Source organism: Mixophyes fleayi, chromosome 1, assembly GCF_038048845.1.
Source record: "Mixophyes fleayi isolate aMixFle1 chromosome 1, aMixFle1.hap1, whole genome shotgun sequence".
Classification (NCBI taxonomy): Eukaryota; Metazoa; Chordata; class Amphibia; order Anura; family Limnodynastidae; genus Mixophyes; species Mixophyes fleayi.
Genome location: NC_134402.1, coordinates 41,910,243 through 41,927,926, shown reverse-complemented (window position 1 = coordinate 41,927,926; position 17,684 = coordinate 41,910,243). Strand labels below are relative to the sequence as shown.

Below are 17,684 nucleotides of genomic sequence, written 5' to 3'. Positions count from 1 at the left end.
CTACCGTGGCCTTATCTGTGAGGAATTTGTATGTTCTCCCCGTGTTTGCGTGGGTTTCCTCCGGGTGCTCCGGTTTCCTCCCACACTCCAAAAACATACTGGTAGGTTAATTGGCTGCTATCAAATTGACCCTAGTCTCTGTGTTGTGTGTATTTTAGGATATTTAGACTGTAAGCTCCAATGGGGCAGATACTGATGTGAGTGAGTTCTCTGTACAGCGCTGCGGAATAAGTGGCGCTATATAAATAAATGATGATGATGATGAAGTCTTCCCCCATTTCAATCCCTCATGGAAACTTGTATGACAGAACCTCATGAACATACAAAAAGGCTGTAATAATGCAGTGTATTTATAAAAAGGCTAAAAATACCACAAAATAAATAACAAACATCCCATCAGTTAATATAGTATTAGTCCACCCTGGTGATGCTAGCTGTGTATCCTCCTTACCAATGAATAAACAACCAGGAGGTGACTGGAAAGAGGGAAGATGCTCTTATTACCAATAAGTATTACCGAAATAAGTAGCACCACGATATGATGTTACTAAAATGAGAGTTAAATAATAGTCCCTTGATGGTAATTAGCAGGTAATTGATTAAGATATAAAATAAGTGATACATTTTATACTGTATATTTGTGGTGAAGAATTCAGTTGGAGACATTATAGATCAAAAACGATTCATAATAAAGGAGGCCAGTAGCTTAGTTCACATGAAATATTCAACAAAATGTTGAACACCGCGTTGGTGCTTTAGTGGTAGAATGAATAATTTATTTGTGGATTGTTAGCATTTTGTTTTATTAATATATAACTATATAATAATTACTTATATTTTCTTCCACCTTTTTAGGCTTGTAAGTCCAAAAGAAATGCATGGATTTCAGGATCTCAGTCAGTTGAAGGTATTACATATCGAATCTACTATATTTATTTGTAGTTTTGTATTCTATTTTTATTTAATTGTGGATTCTACTTTTTTTGGCTGCTTTTCGTTTAATTTGAATATTATATTTTATAGTAATCTGAAAAATATAAAATGCATTTGAAAAACTCTAGTTTTCTCTTTTGTTGTAAAAGCTAAATGTAACATATTGTAATCAACAAATATTAATTGGTGTTTGAGTCAGACTATATTAAAGGTATCAAAGTTGTACAATAGCTTATAAGAGCTTACAATGTGATAGATAACAAGTACAAAAGGCACATTTGAATGTTTAGAGCAAAACATCCAGGGCCTGATTCATCTTTGGATGTAAGTCCCACTGCGTGCCGTATGTTGCGTGAAATTGCTTTGCGTGTGCTCAGAAATGAATTTTACGTCAGTGAATGCATTACATGTAATTCAAGTTCAAACAAAAATGACAGAAGGAACGGGGGAGAGAAGGGGCAGAGACATATAGGCAAAGTACAGCAAGGGCAGGGGCAGGCTGGGCTGGAGGGCATCTGCCCCTGGGCCGGTCCCATAATGGGCTACCCTGGGCTGGGTCACTGGGCCACCTGCATATTTTTCCATTAAAATAGGCTGCTGAGTCGAGTCTTGGCCCCCCCGGTCTGAATTTATCAAGACGCCTTGATAAAGATTTACAATCGAAACGCGTCGGAAGACGGGGGTGAGTGACGTCATACGCACACAGCGGAGATTCTCTCAGTCATCCCTTCTCTTCACACAACGTGGATCGCGGAAGTGTTACCCGGGACACAGCTGGCGATATTGAATTTACCATCAGTCACGCTTGTTTTGAAAGGAAGGACGGTAAGAGTCCATCTATCTCCGTTGTAGCAGGGCTCAGTCCTATGATATTTTCAACTGCTTTTTTATATATGTGATGTTTTTATGTGTGGAAATTAAATGTGAAGATTTTACACTATGGAGCATATATTTTTTTCCTTCTCCGGTTCCAATTTTGATGGAGTGGATATTCGTATTTGAAGGAGTTTGTTACAATCTATGAGATCAATATTAGTGGATTGGATCAAGTATAGAAGAATAACATCATCATCATTATTTCCGGAGTTTTGGACGTTTGATGTTACAACATCATTATTTGACTCTCAGGACATTTTGATGCTACACTTATAATTGACTTTGTAGACTTTGAGTATTTATACCATCAGCGCCATTTTCTCCTTACATTTGTTTTATTTATAATCATACAGATATTACATAGAAACACAGGAACATGGATGGGTGTAGTTGAGTAGAATTATAAAAGTATGAATGCAATTAACAAAACTAATTGCAAGGCATACAGATAATTCAGCAAAAGACATGGCAAGGGGCATACGAGGTAAATGGACAGTGGACAGACTTGAGACATAAGGTAAAGACCCGGCCCATGAGATCTTATATTCTAATGAGAGTGTGTAATGAGAGACAAAAGGAGAAAATTTGGGGCATTACCCTTAGAGGACAGGCCAGTAACTGAGGAAGTGAAGGTTAACCAGTGCACATTGCAGGAGCGTAGGTTCACATGTGATCAGAGCCTAGATATTGCAGAGGATTAGATGGTGAAGAGGCCCAAATGGTGCGGGGCTCAAATGGTGCACGGCCTAGACAAATCAGGGCCCTAGATGGTGCAGAGGACAGATGGAGCAAAAGACCAAGGATCCAGGTAAGAGTGTCAGCTGGGCATGGAGTAAATAGTAACCAATCTCACTGAGAAACTACAGGCTCGGTGACAGGGTGATGGCAACAAGGCCCCAAAGGCAGTCTCAAGGGGTCACAAAATGTCCTATGAAGCATTGCAAGTGCCATTTGCAGTAGGTCTGATCATCTCAAGTGAGGAGGGTTCAGATGCAGATAGAGTAGGCAGTGCTGTTAGACAGAACACTTTTTCTCAGCATCCAGAAAGCACCACAAGGTCCGACCTCCCTCAAAGAACAATGGTGGTAGAGTACCGACAACTGAGCTGATAATTCCACCTCTCGCTTCCGAAGTCACTTCTCTCCAGTCACAAGGAGTTAATACCTCATGAAGTACAAAGGATCCTAGATGCTAGATGGAGGGCAAGGATAGGTGGATCCGGGAGAGCAATGCATTCAGTGGGTAGGTTCAGTAACCATCCAGTAGAGATACTTGCCTGGGATGAAGGCCCACATGGCCGAAGATGAAGGTGAAGTGGCCAGATGGGGGATAATTGAGGGGTTGAGGTCAGAGCTCTGTGAGTGAGCTACCATCCTTGGCAGCCATCTTGGGAAAACACATATTAAGCCATGAACATTCTCTGCTCATGCTCATATGTCATGTGCATGGTTACCAGGGCACAATCTGTGGGGAGTTTGTATATTCTCCCCATGTTTGTGTGGGTTTCCGCTTGGTGCTTCGGTTTCTCCTAACATTCTGGTAGGTTAATTGGCATATTGCTGTAAACAAGATGACAATGACAGAAGTGTGATTAGCTTGCATTGAAGTAATAATAGCTCATAGCTACCTAAACTAAAATTAACTATCTATTAACTATGAAACTATAGGCCAGGTGTAAGTAGCGATTACTAGTGATGGGGCTAGTTTCTTGGCCACCTCTAGCCTGTCTGACAGACCATTCTCACAAAATAATTTTGCAAATGCATCCACAAAACATAAAAAGGAAGCCATACTCTTCAATGCTACATTTTTGTCATTTACAGAATATGGTGGCTGAGAAGGAGGATAGATACTTAATTCTAGTGGGGCATATTCAATTATTTCACCATTTACTGTTATTAGTCTCTTCTACTCACAATGGTTCTAGCTCGTACCTCCAAACCTCAACACAATGGTAAAAGTCAGTTCCGATTTCTCAAGGTTAATTTTATAGTTTTGCCTTTCGATTCTTGCTGAGTCTTGAACCCATCAATGTAATATTACACATTCCGCATATTAATGTTACACATTATAAAGTTAGAATAACAAATCCTGCAAACTATAAATCATGAGATACCAAATATTCAATGCCTTTGCCAGGTACTCCCACCCATTATACAACCAAAAATAGACCCCTTTAACCACCAGCCATGCATGGAGCAGATATGAGAGTTTCTGCCATTCATTTGCCACTTTTTGATTGCTCTCTCGCATCCATCATCATCATCATCATCATCATTTATTTATATAGCGCCAACATATTCCGTAGCGCTTTACAATTGGGGACAAACGTAATAAACTAATAAACAAACTGGGTAAAACAGACAAAGAGGTGAGAAGGCCCTGCTCGCAAGCTTACAATCTATGGGACAATGGGAGATTGACACATGAGGTTAAGTATACATTTTGCATCTTGGCCCAGCCAGACTGCAAAGGTAAAAGTGACTCATAAGCTAAATGATCCCGTCACACAACAATGTTGGTCCGGGGGTAGTTGTCTTGTGTGAAATTGTGTAACAGGCTAAAGGTAGTGAGGTTAAGATGGTGGTTGAGGAATATTATAAGCTTGTCTGAATAGGTAGGTTTTCAGAGAACGCTTGAAAGTTTGTAGAACAGAGGAGAGTCTTATTGTGCGAGGGAGAGAGTTCCATAGAGTGGGTGCAGCCCGAAAAAAGTCCTGTAACCGGGAATGGGAGGATGTAATGAGGGTGGATGAGAGACGCAGATCTTTTGCAGAACGGAGTTGCCGAGTTGGGAGATATTTTGAGACAAGAGAGGAGATGTATGTTGGTGCAGCTTTGTTGATGGCCTTGTAGGTTAGTAAAAGTATTTTATATTGGATTCGGTAGAAGACAGGCAGCCAGTGTAGAGACATACAGAGTGATTCAACAGAGGAATAGCTATTTGCAAGGAAAATCAGTCTTGCCGAAGCATGCAAAATAGATTTTAGGGGTTTGAGTCTGTTTTTGGGAAGACCAGTAAGGAGGGAATTGCAATAGTCAATGCGGGAGATGATTAGTGCATGAATTAAGGTTTTAGCAGTGTCTTGTGTGAGATATGTGCGGATTCTGGAAATGTTCTTTAGATGTATGTAACATGATTTAGATATAGAGTCAATGTGGGGAACAAAGGATAGGCGTGAATCAAGGATTACACCTAGGCAGCGAGCTTGTGGGGTGGGATTTATGGTCATGTTATCAACAGAGATAGAAATGTCAGGTATGCTCTTGTTGGCGGGTGGGAATATTATTAACTCTGTTTTAGAAAGATTAAGTTTGAGTTGACGAGAGGACATCCAAGATGAAATGGCAGAAAGACAGTCAGTTACACGGGACAACACAGATGTCGAGATATCAGGAGAGGATAGATAGATTTGGGTATCATCCGCATAGAGATGATACTGAAAGCCAAAGGAACTTATTAGATTTCCAAGAGAAGCGGTATAGATAGAGAACAGCAGAGGACCTAGCACCGAGCCTTGTGGTACTCCAACTGATAGGGGAAGTGGAGCAGATGTGGCTCCAGAGAAATTAACAGTGAAAGAGCGATTAGAGAGGTAAGATGAGAACCAGGATAGAACTGTGTCTTGAAGACCTAGGGATTGCAGCGTTTGTATGAGAAGAGAGTGGTCAACGGTGTCAAATGCAGCCGAGAGATCAAGGAGAATTAGGAGAGAGTAATGGCGTTCAGTCTTAGCAGTGATCAGATCATTAACAACCTTGGTCAGCGCAGTCTCTGTGGAGTGTTGAGAACGAAAGCCAGACTGAAGAGGATCCAACAGGTTGTTTGCGGAAAGAAAGCGTGTGAGGCGAGTGTAGGCAAGTCTCTCTAGAAGCTTGGAGGGGCAAGGGAGCTGAGAGATGGGACGGTAATTTGAGAGAGAGTTTGGGTCGGAGTTTTGTTTTTTTAGAATAGGAGTAATCACTGCATGCTTGTATAGTGATGGAAAGATGCCAGTAGAGAGTGAGAGATTACAGATTTGAGTTAGAGGTGAAATGAGCACAGAAGACAGGGATCTACCAATTTGCGAGGGAATAGGATCAAGAGGACAGGAGGTAGAGTAGGAAGATAAGAAGAGCGTAGAAATTTCCTCTTCATTTGTGGGGTCAAATGAAGAAAGGGTGTCAGAGGGTAGTGGGAAGGAAATGAGCTGATGGCTTGTTGAGGAGGAGGATACCATTTCTAGTCTGATCTTGTCAATCTTGTCCTTGAAGTAGGAAGCAAGATCCTGAGCACTGATAGTAGATGGAGGGTTCGGGGTGGGAGGATTGAGAAGATGATTAAATGTATTGAAAAGGCGTTTGGGGTTAGAAGCCTGAGCATAGATAAGAGATTGAAAGTATGTTTGTTTTGCAGTGTCCAGAGCATTTCGATAGGAGTGGTAGACAGAAGTATATGTGAAGAAGTCATTAGAGCTTCGAGATTTACGCCAGTGACGTTCTGCTTTACGGGACAGTTTTTGAAGATTTCGTGTTGCTTTGGTGTGCCACGGTTGACATCGAAGTCGACGTGTAGTATGAAGTGTCGCTGGAGCCACTTGATCAAGGGCCGTTGCTAAGGTTAGGTGAAAATGAGGTACTGCCATCTCAGGGGATGAGAATGTAGAGATAGGGGAGAGAAGGTGTTGGAGAGAGGTGGAAAATTGTTGAAGATTAATAGAATTAAGATTTCTACGAGTATGAGGAGGCTTGGTAGAGTTAGACAGTAGAGAGGTTAGAGCAGTGGGGGTGAGAGTGTAGCTGATAAGGTGATGATCCGAGAGGGGGAAGGGTGTATTAATAAAATTAGAAACTGAGCATAGTCTAGAGAAAACAAGATCAAGGCAGTGGCCATCCTTATGAGTAGATGATTCAATCCACTGGGAGAGGTCAAGTGAGGATGTTAGAGAGAGTAGTTTGGAAGCAGCTTTGGAAGGTGGGTTATCAATGGGGATGTTGAAGTCACCCATGATGATGGTGGGGATGTCTGAAGATAAGAAGTGAGGGAGCCATGCAGAGAAATCCTCAATAAATTGTTGGTGTGCTCCAGGGGGACGATAGATCACCGCAACACGTAGGGAGAATGGATTAAAAATGCGAATAGCATGTACTTCAAAAGATGTGAACGTGAGTGATGGGACATTTGGTAGAACTGTGTATGTGCACTGTGGGGAGAGAAGTAGTCCAACCCCACCTCCTTGTCTGCCTTCAGGTCTGGAGGTGTGGGTGAGATGGAGGCCACCATGTGAAAGTGCTGCAGGTGAGGCAGTGTCTGATTGCATGAGCCATGTTTCTGTTATTGCCAGAAGGTTGAGGTTTTTTGAGAGGAAGAGATCATGAACGGAGGTAAGTTTGTTACAAACAGATCGTGCATTCCAAAGGGCACATTTAAAGGACTTGGGAAGAGAGGGTAGACAGGTGATGTGTTTGAGGTTTGCTATAGAACGGTAGTGTTCTGATGTATGTGTGTGTGAGGAGTGTGGGGGACCTGGATTAGGTGATATATCACCAGCTAATAGAAGCAGAGTGAGCGAAAGATAGGCAAGGGGATTGTAAGATGTGTGGCCTTTTATTTTCTGGCGACAGGTGGAGGCTGTACTTGTTAGAGATAATAAATAGGACAACAGTTCATGGGTGTTAAATAGAGGTGAGTGGAGTAATGCAGGTGCAATATGAACAAATTTGTGTGTTGGTGGAGGGGTGAAAGATGACACAGTCCTAAAGATCATGCCATGAAATGAGACTAAGAAAAGCAATTTGTGAAACATTGTGATAAAAGGGGTAAAAGCAAAAAGCAAGGGTATTTTAAGAATTACCTCTTAGCAGTATTCCATATAAATAGACAAGTAGTGCAGAAATAGGCTGTGGCAGATGTTGCTTATTGCTGGGAGTTAAATCAAGTCAAATGTAGTCCAATGTTTGGCCAACTGTGTTGTCTAACTGTGCATTTTCGTCCACTTTGTGAGAAAATCCCACTTAGTGCAGAAATCACACACGTCTAACCCCACATACGTCTCCACTTTATCTTTTAAAAATTATGGAGGCCCAGATTATGACCATACCACTGCATTACTAAATTCAGACTTAAGTATTTCTTTACAATTGATTACCAATTGAATGTAAAAAATTATTATTATAAAAATGTCCTTATATTTCTGCGCTCCTATCCAAGTCTGTAACATAGTATAGGCTTCATTTTATATATTTAACCCTACCTGTTTTTATTTATTTATGTGCAATTTAAAAGATATGTATATTGTTATATCATTTTTAAATTCAGTAGTTTTGCAATTTCTATTTTGCTTGTAAAAAATTGTTACAACTGAATTAAATTGTAATTATTAATAATCCATTTGAATGCATTTGGTAAAATAACTTGGGGCAATAAAAAAAAGTCTAAAATTAACATTGTTTTTCAAAATTATTGCAGGTCCAGAAGTAAATCGAAGTTTAAAACCTGAAAAACTTGTTCTCCAAGTCCTGGGTAATGTTCTTTGAAGTATTTTGTCAAATAGTACATTTGAATGTTTTAACTTGCAATACAGATACATAGACAATCCTAAGTGTAATTCACATAAAGTGACTTTTTCAGGATTGTGCCCGGTTAGAACACTCTGGTCCTGTTTGGAAATGTTGCTGTTGTACCTAGAAACATGGGAAAGACTTCTTGATATGAAGGTTACTGTAGATGTACAGTACAGAACTTTAAGTCACCTTTAATCCAAACAGACTTAAGACATAAAAGAAAAAAAGTTGTCCGGCGCTCAGAAGCAAACAATATATAAAAATCCCTATGTGTCAGCATATACATAAAGGAGAATTTTGTGCACAATATAGCTATATTGAGGTTAAGCTCATCTGCCAGCGTCAAGGCATCTCCTGTAGGTGAGTCCATAAGCTACTGATACAAATTTATATTCAGGGTGTTCCATTTAAAACCTTCCCCTGAACCTCCATATTATAAAGCCTGCAGAACCTATAGGGAGTGGTCAACTCCCATAAAACAAACTAGAAAATAGTGAAAGAGAAAAAGGCGCGCTTCTTTAAACTATTGAAATGTGTACAAATGAATAAAATCATTTGAGACCTCTGCCAAGGACAAATAAGACCAATGTGTAAGTACAAATAAAAGAAAAAAACAGAAACAAACAGGAGATGCCTTAACGCCGGCAGGTGAGCCTAACCCCAATATAGCTATATTGTGCGCAAAATTCTCCTTTATGTACATGCTGACACATAGTGATTTTTATATATTGTTTGTTTCTGAGCGTCGGCCAACTTTTTTTCTTTTATTAGCACTTGCACATTGGTCTTATTTGTCCTTGGCTGCCATCTCAAATGATTTTATTCACTTGTACACATTTCATTAATTTAATTTAAAGAAGCGCCCCTTTTTCTCTTTAGCACATGTTCTAATTTTGACACAGAAAATTTTATTTTTGCAACACCATTAGTGTCATGGCATTAATGTTTGGGAAGTCTATGTGGTTCGACGATTATAAAAATAATAAATGCAGAGTAGTATATAGTCAAGAGAACAAATGTTCTAATCGGTTTACATGAGGTCCTGATAATATTTTGGTAATTCATTTCCTCATAGCTTTTACATTGTGCACACACATAGCAATCCACTTGTGGATGTCCAAACTGGGGGTCAACAGTCACTGGGTAACCAGTGTCCGCAGAACTCAGCGGACACAAATGCTGATACATTTATCAGTTAATCAAATGTTCCAAACTGAACTATTAATTTATTTTTTATATATATATATATATATATATATATATATATATATATATATATATATATCATTCAAGATGATGCTAAGCTGCAATCATCATTAAAGTTATCATCTACACTGCATTTGTTAAGAAGAGATTAGCTGGCGTGCCCCCTCTGCCAAACTATCAGAAATGAGGGTGCTAGAGGTCACCTCTGCTGGCGCTATAACGATTCCTGCTCCTGAGTTGCCTACCGGGAACAGTTTAAAGTACAACTACCAGTACTGAGCTCTCATGTATTGCATGGGTCCCTGACATCTGAGCCCCCACAGATGTAGAAGATAGTAAAGTCAGTTAAGGCTAAAGTAATCCTTCTTTAATAAAGCATGACCAGGCTGAGAGTTTTTCGGCAGGTTTGAAAAGTGGAGATGTTGCCTATAGCAACCAATCAGATTGTAGCTGTCATTTTGTAGAATGCACTAAATAAATGATAGCTAGAATCTGATTGGTTTTTCAAAGCCGCCGGAAACCTCTCAGCTTGATACATTTACCCCCAGGTGTATAAATTTGCATATTTTTTTGCAATGTTTGTTGATTAGATTTTTAATACTGACATTCTCAATTTTATATATATATATATATATATATATATATATATGCTTTTAGGTGGTGTATCAAATACTCGTGACAGTTGCAATGAAAGATCAAAACACGAAATCAAGAGAAAAAATGAAACGAGTTTGACATTCCAGCCACAGACCTTTGCCCCCAAATTATGTGAAGAGGTAGGTAAATAATATAATGATATACATGCAGGGGCAGATTTACATCTGTTTTGCCCCCATAATAAATTTACTAGTCATAAATTATTTTTATGAGGTAGTGCACACCGGTACATTTTTGTCTATACAAAATTCGAACACAGCATGTCCATTTTTATTCCCCATGTACTAAATTATCAATACAACGTGTAGGAAATATGATGAATAATGTGTTGGAAATTAAAGAAATGGAGCATTCAAGCTTTACCAGCACTTCTAAAGCTTAAAAAAATTATAAGTCACCCAGCAGTTGATTTACACCTTGACTGGTTCTCACCATAACAAAAATCCTTGAAATATTAACTCTTGCCGGGCTCAATTTTCCTTATTTTTTTACAACCCGGGTGGCCTATAATCTCCCTGCAACAATACACACAGGACCTTTTTATTACTGTGGACAGCACGATGGCCTAGTGGTTAGCACTTCTGCCTTACAGCACTGGGGTCATGAGTTTAGGGGGGGGAATTCAATTGCGCATTTTAACCATTATTGCGGTAAAAAGTAACATGGATCTTTGCTCACAATCAGTGTTACTTCTGTAAAAAAATATCCAAGCGAGGTATGTCGCAGCAGTACCAGAGGCACCTCACGCGGATATTTTAACAACTGAATCTGCCCCTAAATGTATCTGCCAAACTCATTAAAAATAATGCGCACTAAAACCAGATATGTGATCATGCGCCCTTGGAGTAGATCATATCTTATATGATCACAAGGAAAGAAAATTGAAATTAATCAGGAAAGGGTAAGTCAGCAAAAAGTGGATACAGCTACAGTGGCTATAAAATATTTACCCCCTTTGGTAGTTATTTTAGAATTTTTTACATCATAGAATCAAAAAAAGTTTATTCAAGACTCCTACCAATCTGCAATGTCAAAGAAAAAAAAAAATGTAATAAAAAAAACTAAAAAAAAATATTTCTTAATGAATTATGAATAAAAACAGACAATAACCGGTTACATCAGTATTTAACCTGTTTGTTAATATATATCTAATTAAGCCCCTGGTGCAATCAGTTAACTATAGAGGTGACATAATTTATTGACTGGAGTCAACCATGTATGCTTAAAGTGTTTACATTTTTTTCAAAATAAATACACCTGTATTTGAGAGGCCCACAGTTAGTTAGTGCATTTTCAAGCAAGAGCTTCATCCTGAAGATCAAAGAACATCCAAAGAATAGAAGTCCAATACATTTAATATCCTCTTTTAACATTGCCCTGGGGGTCCATCATAAAGCAATACTTAGAAATTGGTACAACTGTGAATTTGTTCCAAACTGAACAACTATGCAAGACTGGCACTTGTGGTATCTCTGGCAGAGCTACAGTCGTCCATGGTATAGATGTGGGAAACTGTCAATGGGACAACAATATCACAGAAAATTCACAGATCTGTGGGAAAGAGTGGTAATAGGAAAAGAAATGTTGAAGAAAATTCACATAATATCTAGACTTTGTCAGAAAGAATTTGGGAGATCCACATACAGAGTTGAGGAATATACTATTGTCTGACCAAGGCGCTGATTCAATTAGCTGCAATGTGCAGTAGTAGCATCACGTGTTTCCGCATAATGTTTGGGTAACGATCATCAATCATTTTTTGCTCGCACCTCATAGAGGTGTAATAGGGGGCACAATGAATGGAGGAAGATATACACTGTTGCAGTCTGAAAAGAATCTCAAATTTGGGGGAGGGAGGGAAGGAAAGAAGGCAGGCAGGCTTGCTCTGTGGTAGGACCTGCACTGACCAGTCTGGGGCTGGCTTTATCTACCCTATCTTTAGCCAATCTCTTGCTCTCCCTATTATAGTAGAATTTAACCCTTCCTGTTTTGCTTGGGGGTGGCTTTCACTATAGCAGGGAGACCCTCCTGCTCGTGGTCTCCCTGTATTAAGGGAAACCAGCCTCAGTTGTCTTCTGTTGAGGCTGGTTAAGGGTTTGATGGGGACACACTGCCCATTTTTTTATCTATTACAATAACCATATATGGATTATAGTGGGATTCAAGCACATTTGAACTTAAATCCCAATGTTTCAGAGTCTTCCTACAGCCTCAGTTAGAGAGCATATTTTGGAGAAATTACCTTGTATTCCTAGTAACAAGAGAAAATGTAGCATACCATGAATTAAAGAAGAAGGGGGGGGACTTTTCACTTTTGATTGGGAGAGCCATTTATTTAACAAAAGCGGGGCATTAAATAGCCTCCTTATGGAGTAAATTCATTGTCCACTATAATTCAACCACCGAAACCGAGATATTTACTCCTTGGAAGCATGATTAGACTTAACAAGGTTGGCTGTACCTTCGGATGCTGCAGCCAATCTATAACATACTAATGTGACTTCAGATGTTACAGCCAAATAAATGTGACCTTGAGAAACAGCCAAACAGCCATCTGTCTAATAAAATATATAGCTCACATTCATTATTATTTTCATTTACATGACTATAAACATTTAACATGGGCTTTTTTGTAATTTCCTTTATATTTAACATATGACATAAAATTGTGTCTATAATGTATCCATAACAGGAAAATGGATCAGCGAGGAGTAGAGGAAGCCGTTCACAAAAACCTTGTACAGATCAAAGTAAAGATGGGAGCTTAATACAATATTATCAGACAAGGACATGTAGCGACACAACTCATCACGGGGTAAGTGTGATTAATTAAGCTTTTAACTCTTTATTTTAAATATCAGTCACTGTAGAGGGAACATTGCATTGGAGGAGGATCGGACAGGATGCTGATTTTTACCTTTCATTTATTAGTTTTAGTGAAATAAGACAATGAAATGAAATTGGAAGTGGGTGGAGTCAACACACAGCTATATATAAGAGAGACAGACAGGTCAGCATTCAATATCAACATAATAACATATTGTTTATATTGTGCTATGGTAACAGAGTTAATACCACACTAGTAGATACCAGGGCCATAACTAGGGCTGCGCAATAGGAGCGATCACCCAGGGCATAACTGGCTAGGGGGGCAGCATTTTTCTTTCTCGCCCCTGGCACTAAAATTTTAAGTTACGCCTCTGGTAGATACAAACTGCCTATGACTTTTAATTCTCTAAAAATGAATGTGTAAAAATTACCTGGGGATCCAAACCAACTATCCTCAGGAGGGAAAAGAAATAACAGACAATGGTCAGGTCACCTGTCAGTCTTAATTGCATTGTTGTTAAGTGTTTATTCTAGGTTTTCAACTAAGTCCACTGAGTTGTAATGTTTTCATTCGGCAGGAGTCAGAAACAAAACAAGTTACCAGTACTAGCACACAGAGGCCGTGTAGGAACACCCGGGGCAGGAATGATATCAACCGGACGCAGCAACCACAGTACAATGCTTCATCTCCCAATGTAGTAGGTATTATGGGAGGGAATCTTGTCTAAACAGAAATATTTCACTTGGGGACGTTGCTCACAGAATCACTACAAGTTACTAAAACCTGATTTCACCATTAAGAACAGTGGTACAAAACAAATGGTGAGGTCTTAGTACTTGCAGATAAATACTTCTCTTGTTTATGTAATAGCATTGTCTGACTATATATAAGCTACATTCAATGTAAGCACAGTTTGTTTTTTTGTTCTGCTAACCCCTTAAGGGTGAATTTCTGGAATAGACAATACCAAGTAAATTCACCAATTATTTCATATTACAGCTAAATATGAACACTTGGATAGGAACATTGTATAAAGGTGCTGATTTTTAAACCTGACTTTGACCTCTTTAAAAGACATCTGACCCCACCCACACAAACCCACACACACACCACCATGTATATGCGAGGAGTTTGTATGTTCTTCTCGTGTTTGCATGGGTTTCCTCTGGATGCTCCAGTTTCCTCCCACACTCCAAAAACATACTGATAGGTTAATTGGCTGCTATCAAAAATTGACCCTAGTCTCTCTCTCTCTCTCTGTCTGTATGTTAGGGAATTTAGACTGTAAGCTCCAATGGGGCAGGGACTGATGTGAATGAGTTCTCTGTACAGCGCTGTGGAATCAGTGCTTGTGAGCAGGATTCTCTTACCTCTCTGTCTGTATGTATTACCCAGTATTGTTTTATTAATGTTTGTTCCCAATTGTAAAATGCTACGGAATTTGCTGGCGCTATATAAATAAATGTTGATGATGTTGATGATGATGATGATGATGGTGATGAGGCAAGCTTGCCTCATCACCATCATCATCATCATAATTCAAATAATTTAAAATTGTAATCATATTGCTGCCATTGAAAAAAAAAAAACACTGGTCCACAATCCATCATAAATGCTAGTGGTGTTGATCCAGAAGAAGGCAGTATTCTAGGAAATATATCTGAGTGGTGCTGGTGTATTGTTACTGAACCACATGGAGATTTCCCTACTAGTAAAGATGAAGAAACTTTTCAAAACTATTCCACAGTATATTTCCCTCATTCCACATTTGTGGGCAGCACGGTGGCTTAGTGATTAGCACTTCTGCCTCTCAGCACTGGGGTCATGAGTTCAATTCCCGACCATGGACATATCTGTGTGGAGTTTTTATGTTCTCCCCATGTTTGCGTGGGTTTCCTTCGGGTGCTCCGGTTGTCTCCCACACTCCAAAAACATACTTGTAGGTTTATTAGCTGCTATCAAATTAACCCAAGTCTCTCTCTATGTCTGTCTGTGTTAGGAAATTAGAAAATATAGACACTTTCACAATCCGCGCCCCCCCCCCCCCCCCCCCCCGCAGGCACACTTTCACAATCCGCGCCCCCCCCGCAGGCACACTTTCACAATCCGCGCCCCCCCTCTCCCCACGTCTTTCCTTACCTTTACTTGCTGCCATAAAGCTGCTCCTCTCTGCTCCGTCTCCTCCCCTTCACTCACTGACACTTTTGGGCCGTGATGATGATGATGTCACGCCCGACAGACAGTGAGTGGAGGGGAGGAGACAGAGCAGAGAGGGGGCGGTGGTGATCCATAGCCCCTTCCCCTCCCCATGATTTATCGGAAGCTGTGCGGCGGCCGTGGAAGGTATGGTCAGCGGTCCCCGCACAGTTTTAAAGTAATTTTATTTCTGTGGCGCCCTCTAGAGCCCTGGGCAACTGCTTAACCTTGCCTAATGGGAGCGCCGGGCCTGTTTAGACTGTAAGCCCCAATGGGGCAGGGAATGATGTGAATGAGTTCTTTGTACAGCGCTGCAGATTTAGTGGCACTATATAAATAAATGGTGATGATGATGATGATTTGTCTGTGAAATTTTGTATGCTTTGCTGGAAGAATTTGACCATACAGCAAAATGAATTGACCATTGTCGTCCAAGCACTACCCATAGGCAATAAATTCTGTGTGATGTAAACGTGCAAAAGGCATGGTGAAGCAAAAATGGAACTCAAAGCTTGTATCAGTGGAACTGTGCACCGTGAAATGGTCAGATCTGCTGTGAAATTTTATTTATTTCCCTCATCTGTACATTTTAGCTAAGTACTTGCAGGCAAAAAATTATCTGATATATGTTACGCATTTGTTGTTTTTTTCAATGGGTTTTCAGGACTTACTGATAGAGGAATGCTATCATAATTAAATAGAAAACAATTAGGCATTCCACTAGCAGTAAAAATGTGTCCTTGTTGTTCATAAAAAAAAAATATAATAGCCAAATCAGCATCAAATGTTTTGCAGTGGCATTATACTGGTGCTTAACAATAAAGAATATGTAATCCCTTACTCACACAGATATTTCTGTATTACCTGCTTTATAATACAAAAATATGATTGTATTACCTGACAAGGGAATGATTTGCAAATCATTGATATATTTATTTTTGTAATGCCTTATGGGATAAATATAGTACTTATGAATGTAGTTTAAATCTGATTTTTGGAAGCTGATAATCAAGTCTTTTCATATAAATTGGATAAAAAAAAACTACCTGGGGTTTTCACCGGTCTCTTTCGTTCAACCTCGCTCTGACTTACAACAGACCATTGCTAGCAATCTGAAATATTCAATACATAATGTTTCAGTGAAGTAGATTAAAACCTTCTATCTATTATAATTCTTAGTAATTACCCCTCTGAATAAGTACTTTTGCATTTTTAAATAAACTGCAAAATAGTTATTTTTGGTGCTAGTGGAAATTGTAACTCGTGTTATATTTTTGCACTCACTAAAGGTGGAAACAAAACTCACTCAATGCAGCAGTTTTCAAAGTTCTGTTGACTGTGAAAGTGAAGTAAACCTGGGGCAGCAATTACAGCAGGAGGTAGGCATCTACATTAATAACTCCTAACCTAAAGAATGATTGTAAATTAACCATTTAAAAAAATGTGCAGAAATGATGATTATATTATTGATATTATTACATACTTGCCAACTCTCCCGGAATGTCCGGGAGACTACCGCATTTCACGTGAGTCTCACGGACTCCCAGGAGAGTGTGTCAAACTCCCAGATCTGCCCACTTCCTAGTGAAGTGGGCAGAATTAAGTCCAAAACGCCGCTATTCCAGGTGAATTGCGGCTTTTTGGACTTAATTGGCCCCCGGGGTCAAAAAATGACGCAATTTTCGGAGCCCCGCTCCCTGCACGCCCACCTTCCCCAGCAGGCTCCCGGATCATACTTGCCATAAGTTGGCAAGTATGTATTATGACCTTATTTTTTACTTCTTGATATTTAGGAATAACCCAAGCTGTATTGTGGCACAATAAGCTGGTATGCTTTACGCCACGTCTCCTACTGCATTGATTGTAAAATTATCAAATTCCATTCATCTGCATATCCTGTTACATTTTCCATACCGCCACTTCTACATTTCCACTTCGACCACTGGACATATTTATATATATATAGATATATATATATATATATATATATGTATATATATATATATATATATATATATATCTATATATATATATATATATATATATATATATATATATATGTTCTAGAAAGGAGAACTAGCAGACATTGCAACTATAGAACAAAATTTAAAGGTGCAAAGCCCTACTGCAATCAGCTGGACATTTGTTGTTTATACTAGATGGATCAAAGGTAGTTGCCAGTTGGTTGCTATCAATTATTGCGCAGTTTGGGCCTGATGCACAGTTGGCCGTAAAATGGGCTTAATTTACCTTCAAAAAAAGTCATGCATAAAAACTGCGTAATTACACCCATATACTGAGCCATATGGTTTTTTTGCGGTCTGTATCTGTTTGCAACTATACATACATGCCCTTCTTGTTCTAGGCGTCTATTGCAACACCTTCCTCTCCAGGCGCAGGTTGGCGCAAGTGGCAGAATAATTCAATTCACGCAAGATACTTTA

General features: G+C 39.4%; 1 protein-coding gene across 1 annotated transcript in view; it reads left to right on the top strand.

Moving 5' to 3' along the window:
• The window catches only part of CLNK (cytokine dependent hematopoietic cell linker), a 158,716-nt gene that overhangs the window by 89,896 nt on the left and 51,136 nt on the right, over positions 1–17,684 (top strand). Inside the window, exons 8-13 of the mRNA XM_075188878.1 lie at positions 856–907; positions 8,257–8,310; positions 10,215–10,333; positions 12,907–13,029; positions 13,622–13,741; positions 16,530–16,619. Of these exons, the coding sequence (XP_075044979.1) occupies positions 856–907; positions 8,257–8,310; positions 10,215–10,333; positions 12,907–13,029; positions 13,622–13,741; positions 16,530–16,619 (558 nt within the window). The remainder of the gene's footprint in view (positions 1–855; positions 908–8,256; positions 8,311–10,214; positions 10,334–12,906; positions 13,030–13,621; positions 13,742–16,529; positions 16,620–17,684) is intronic.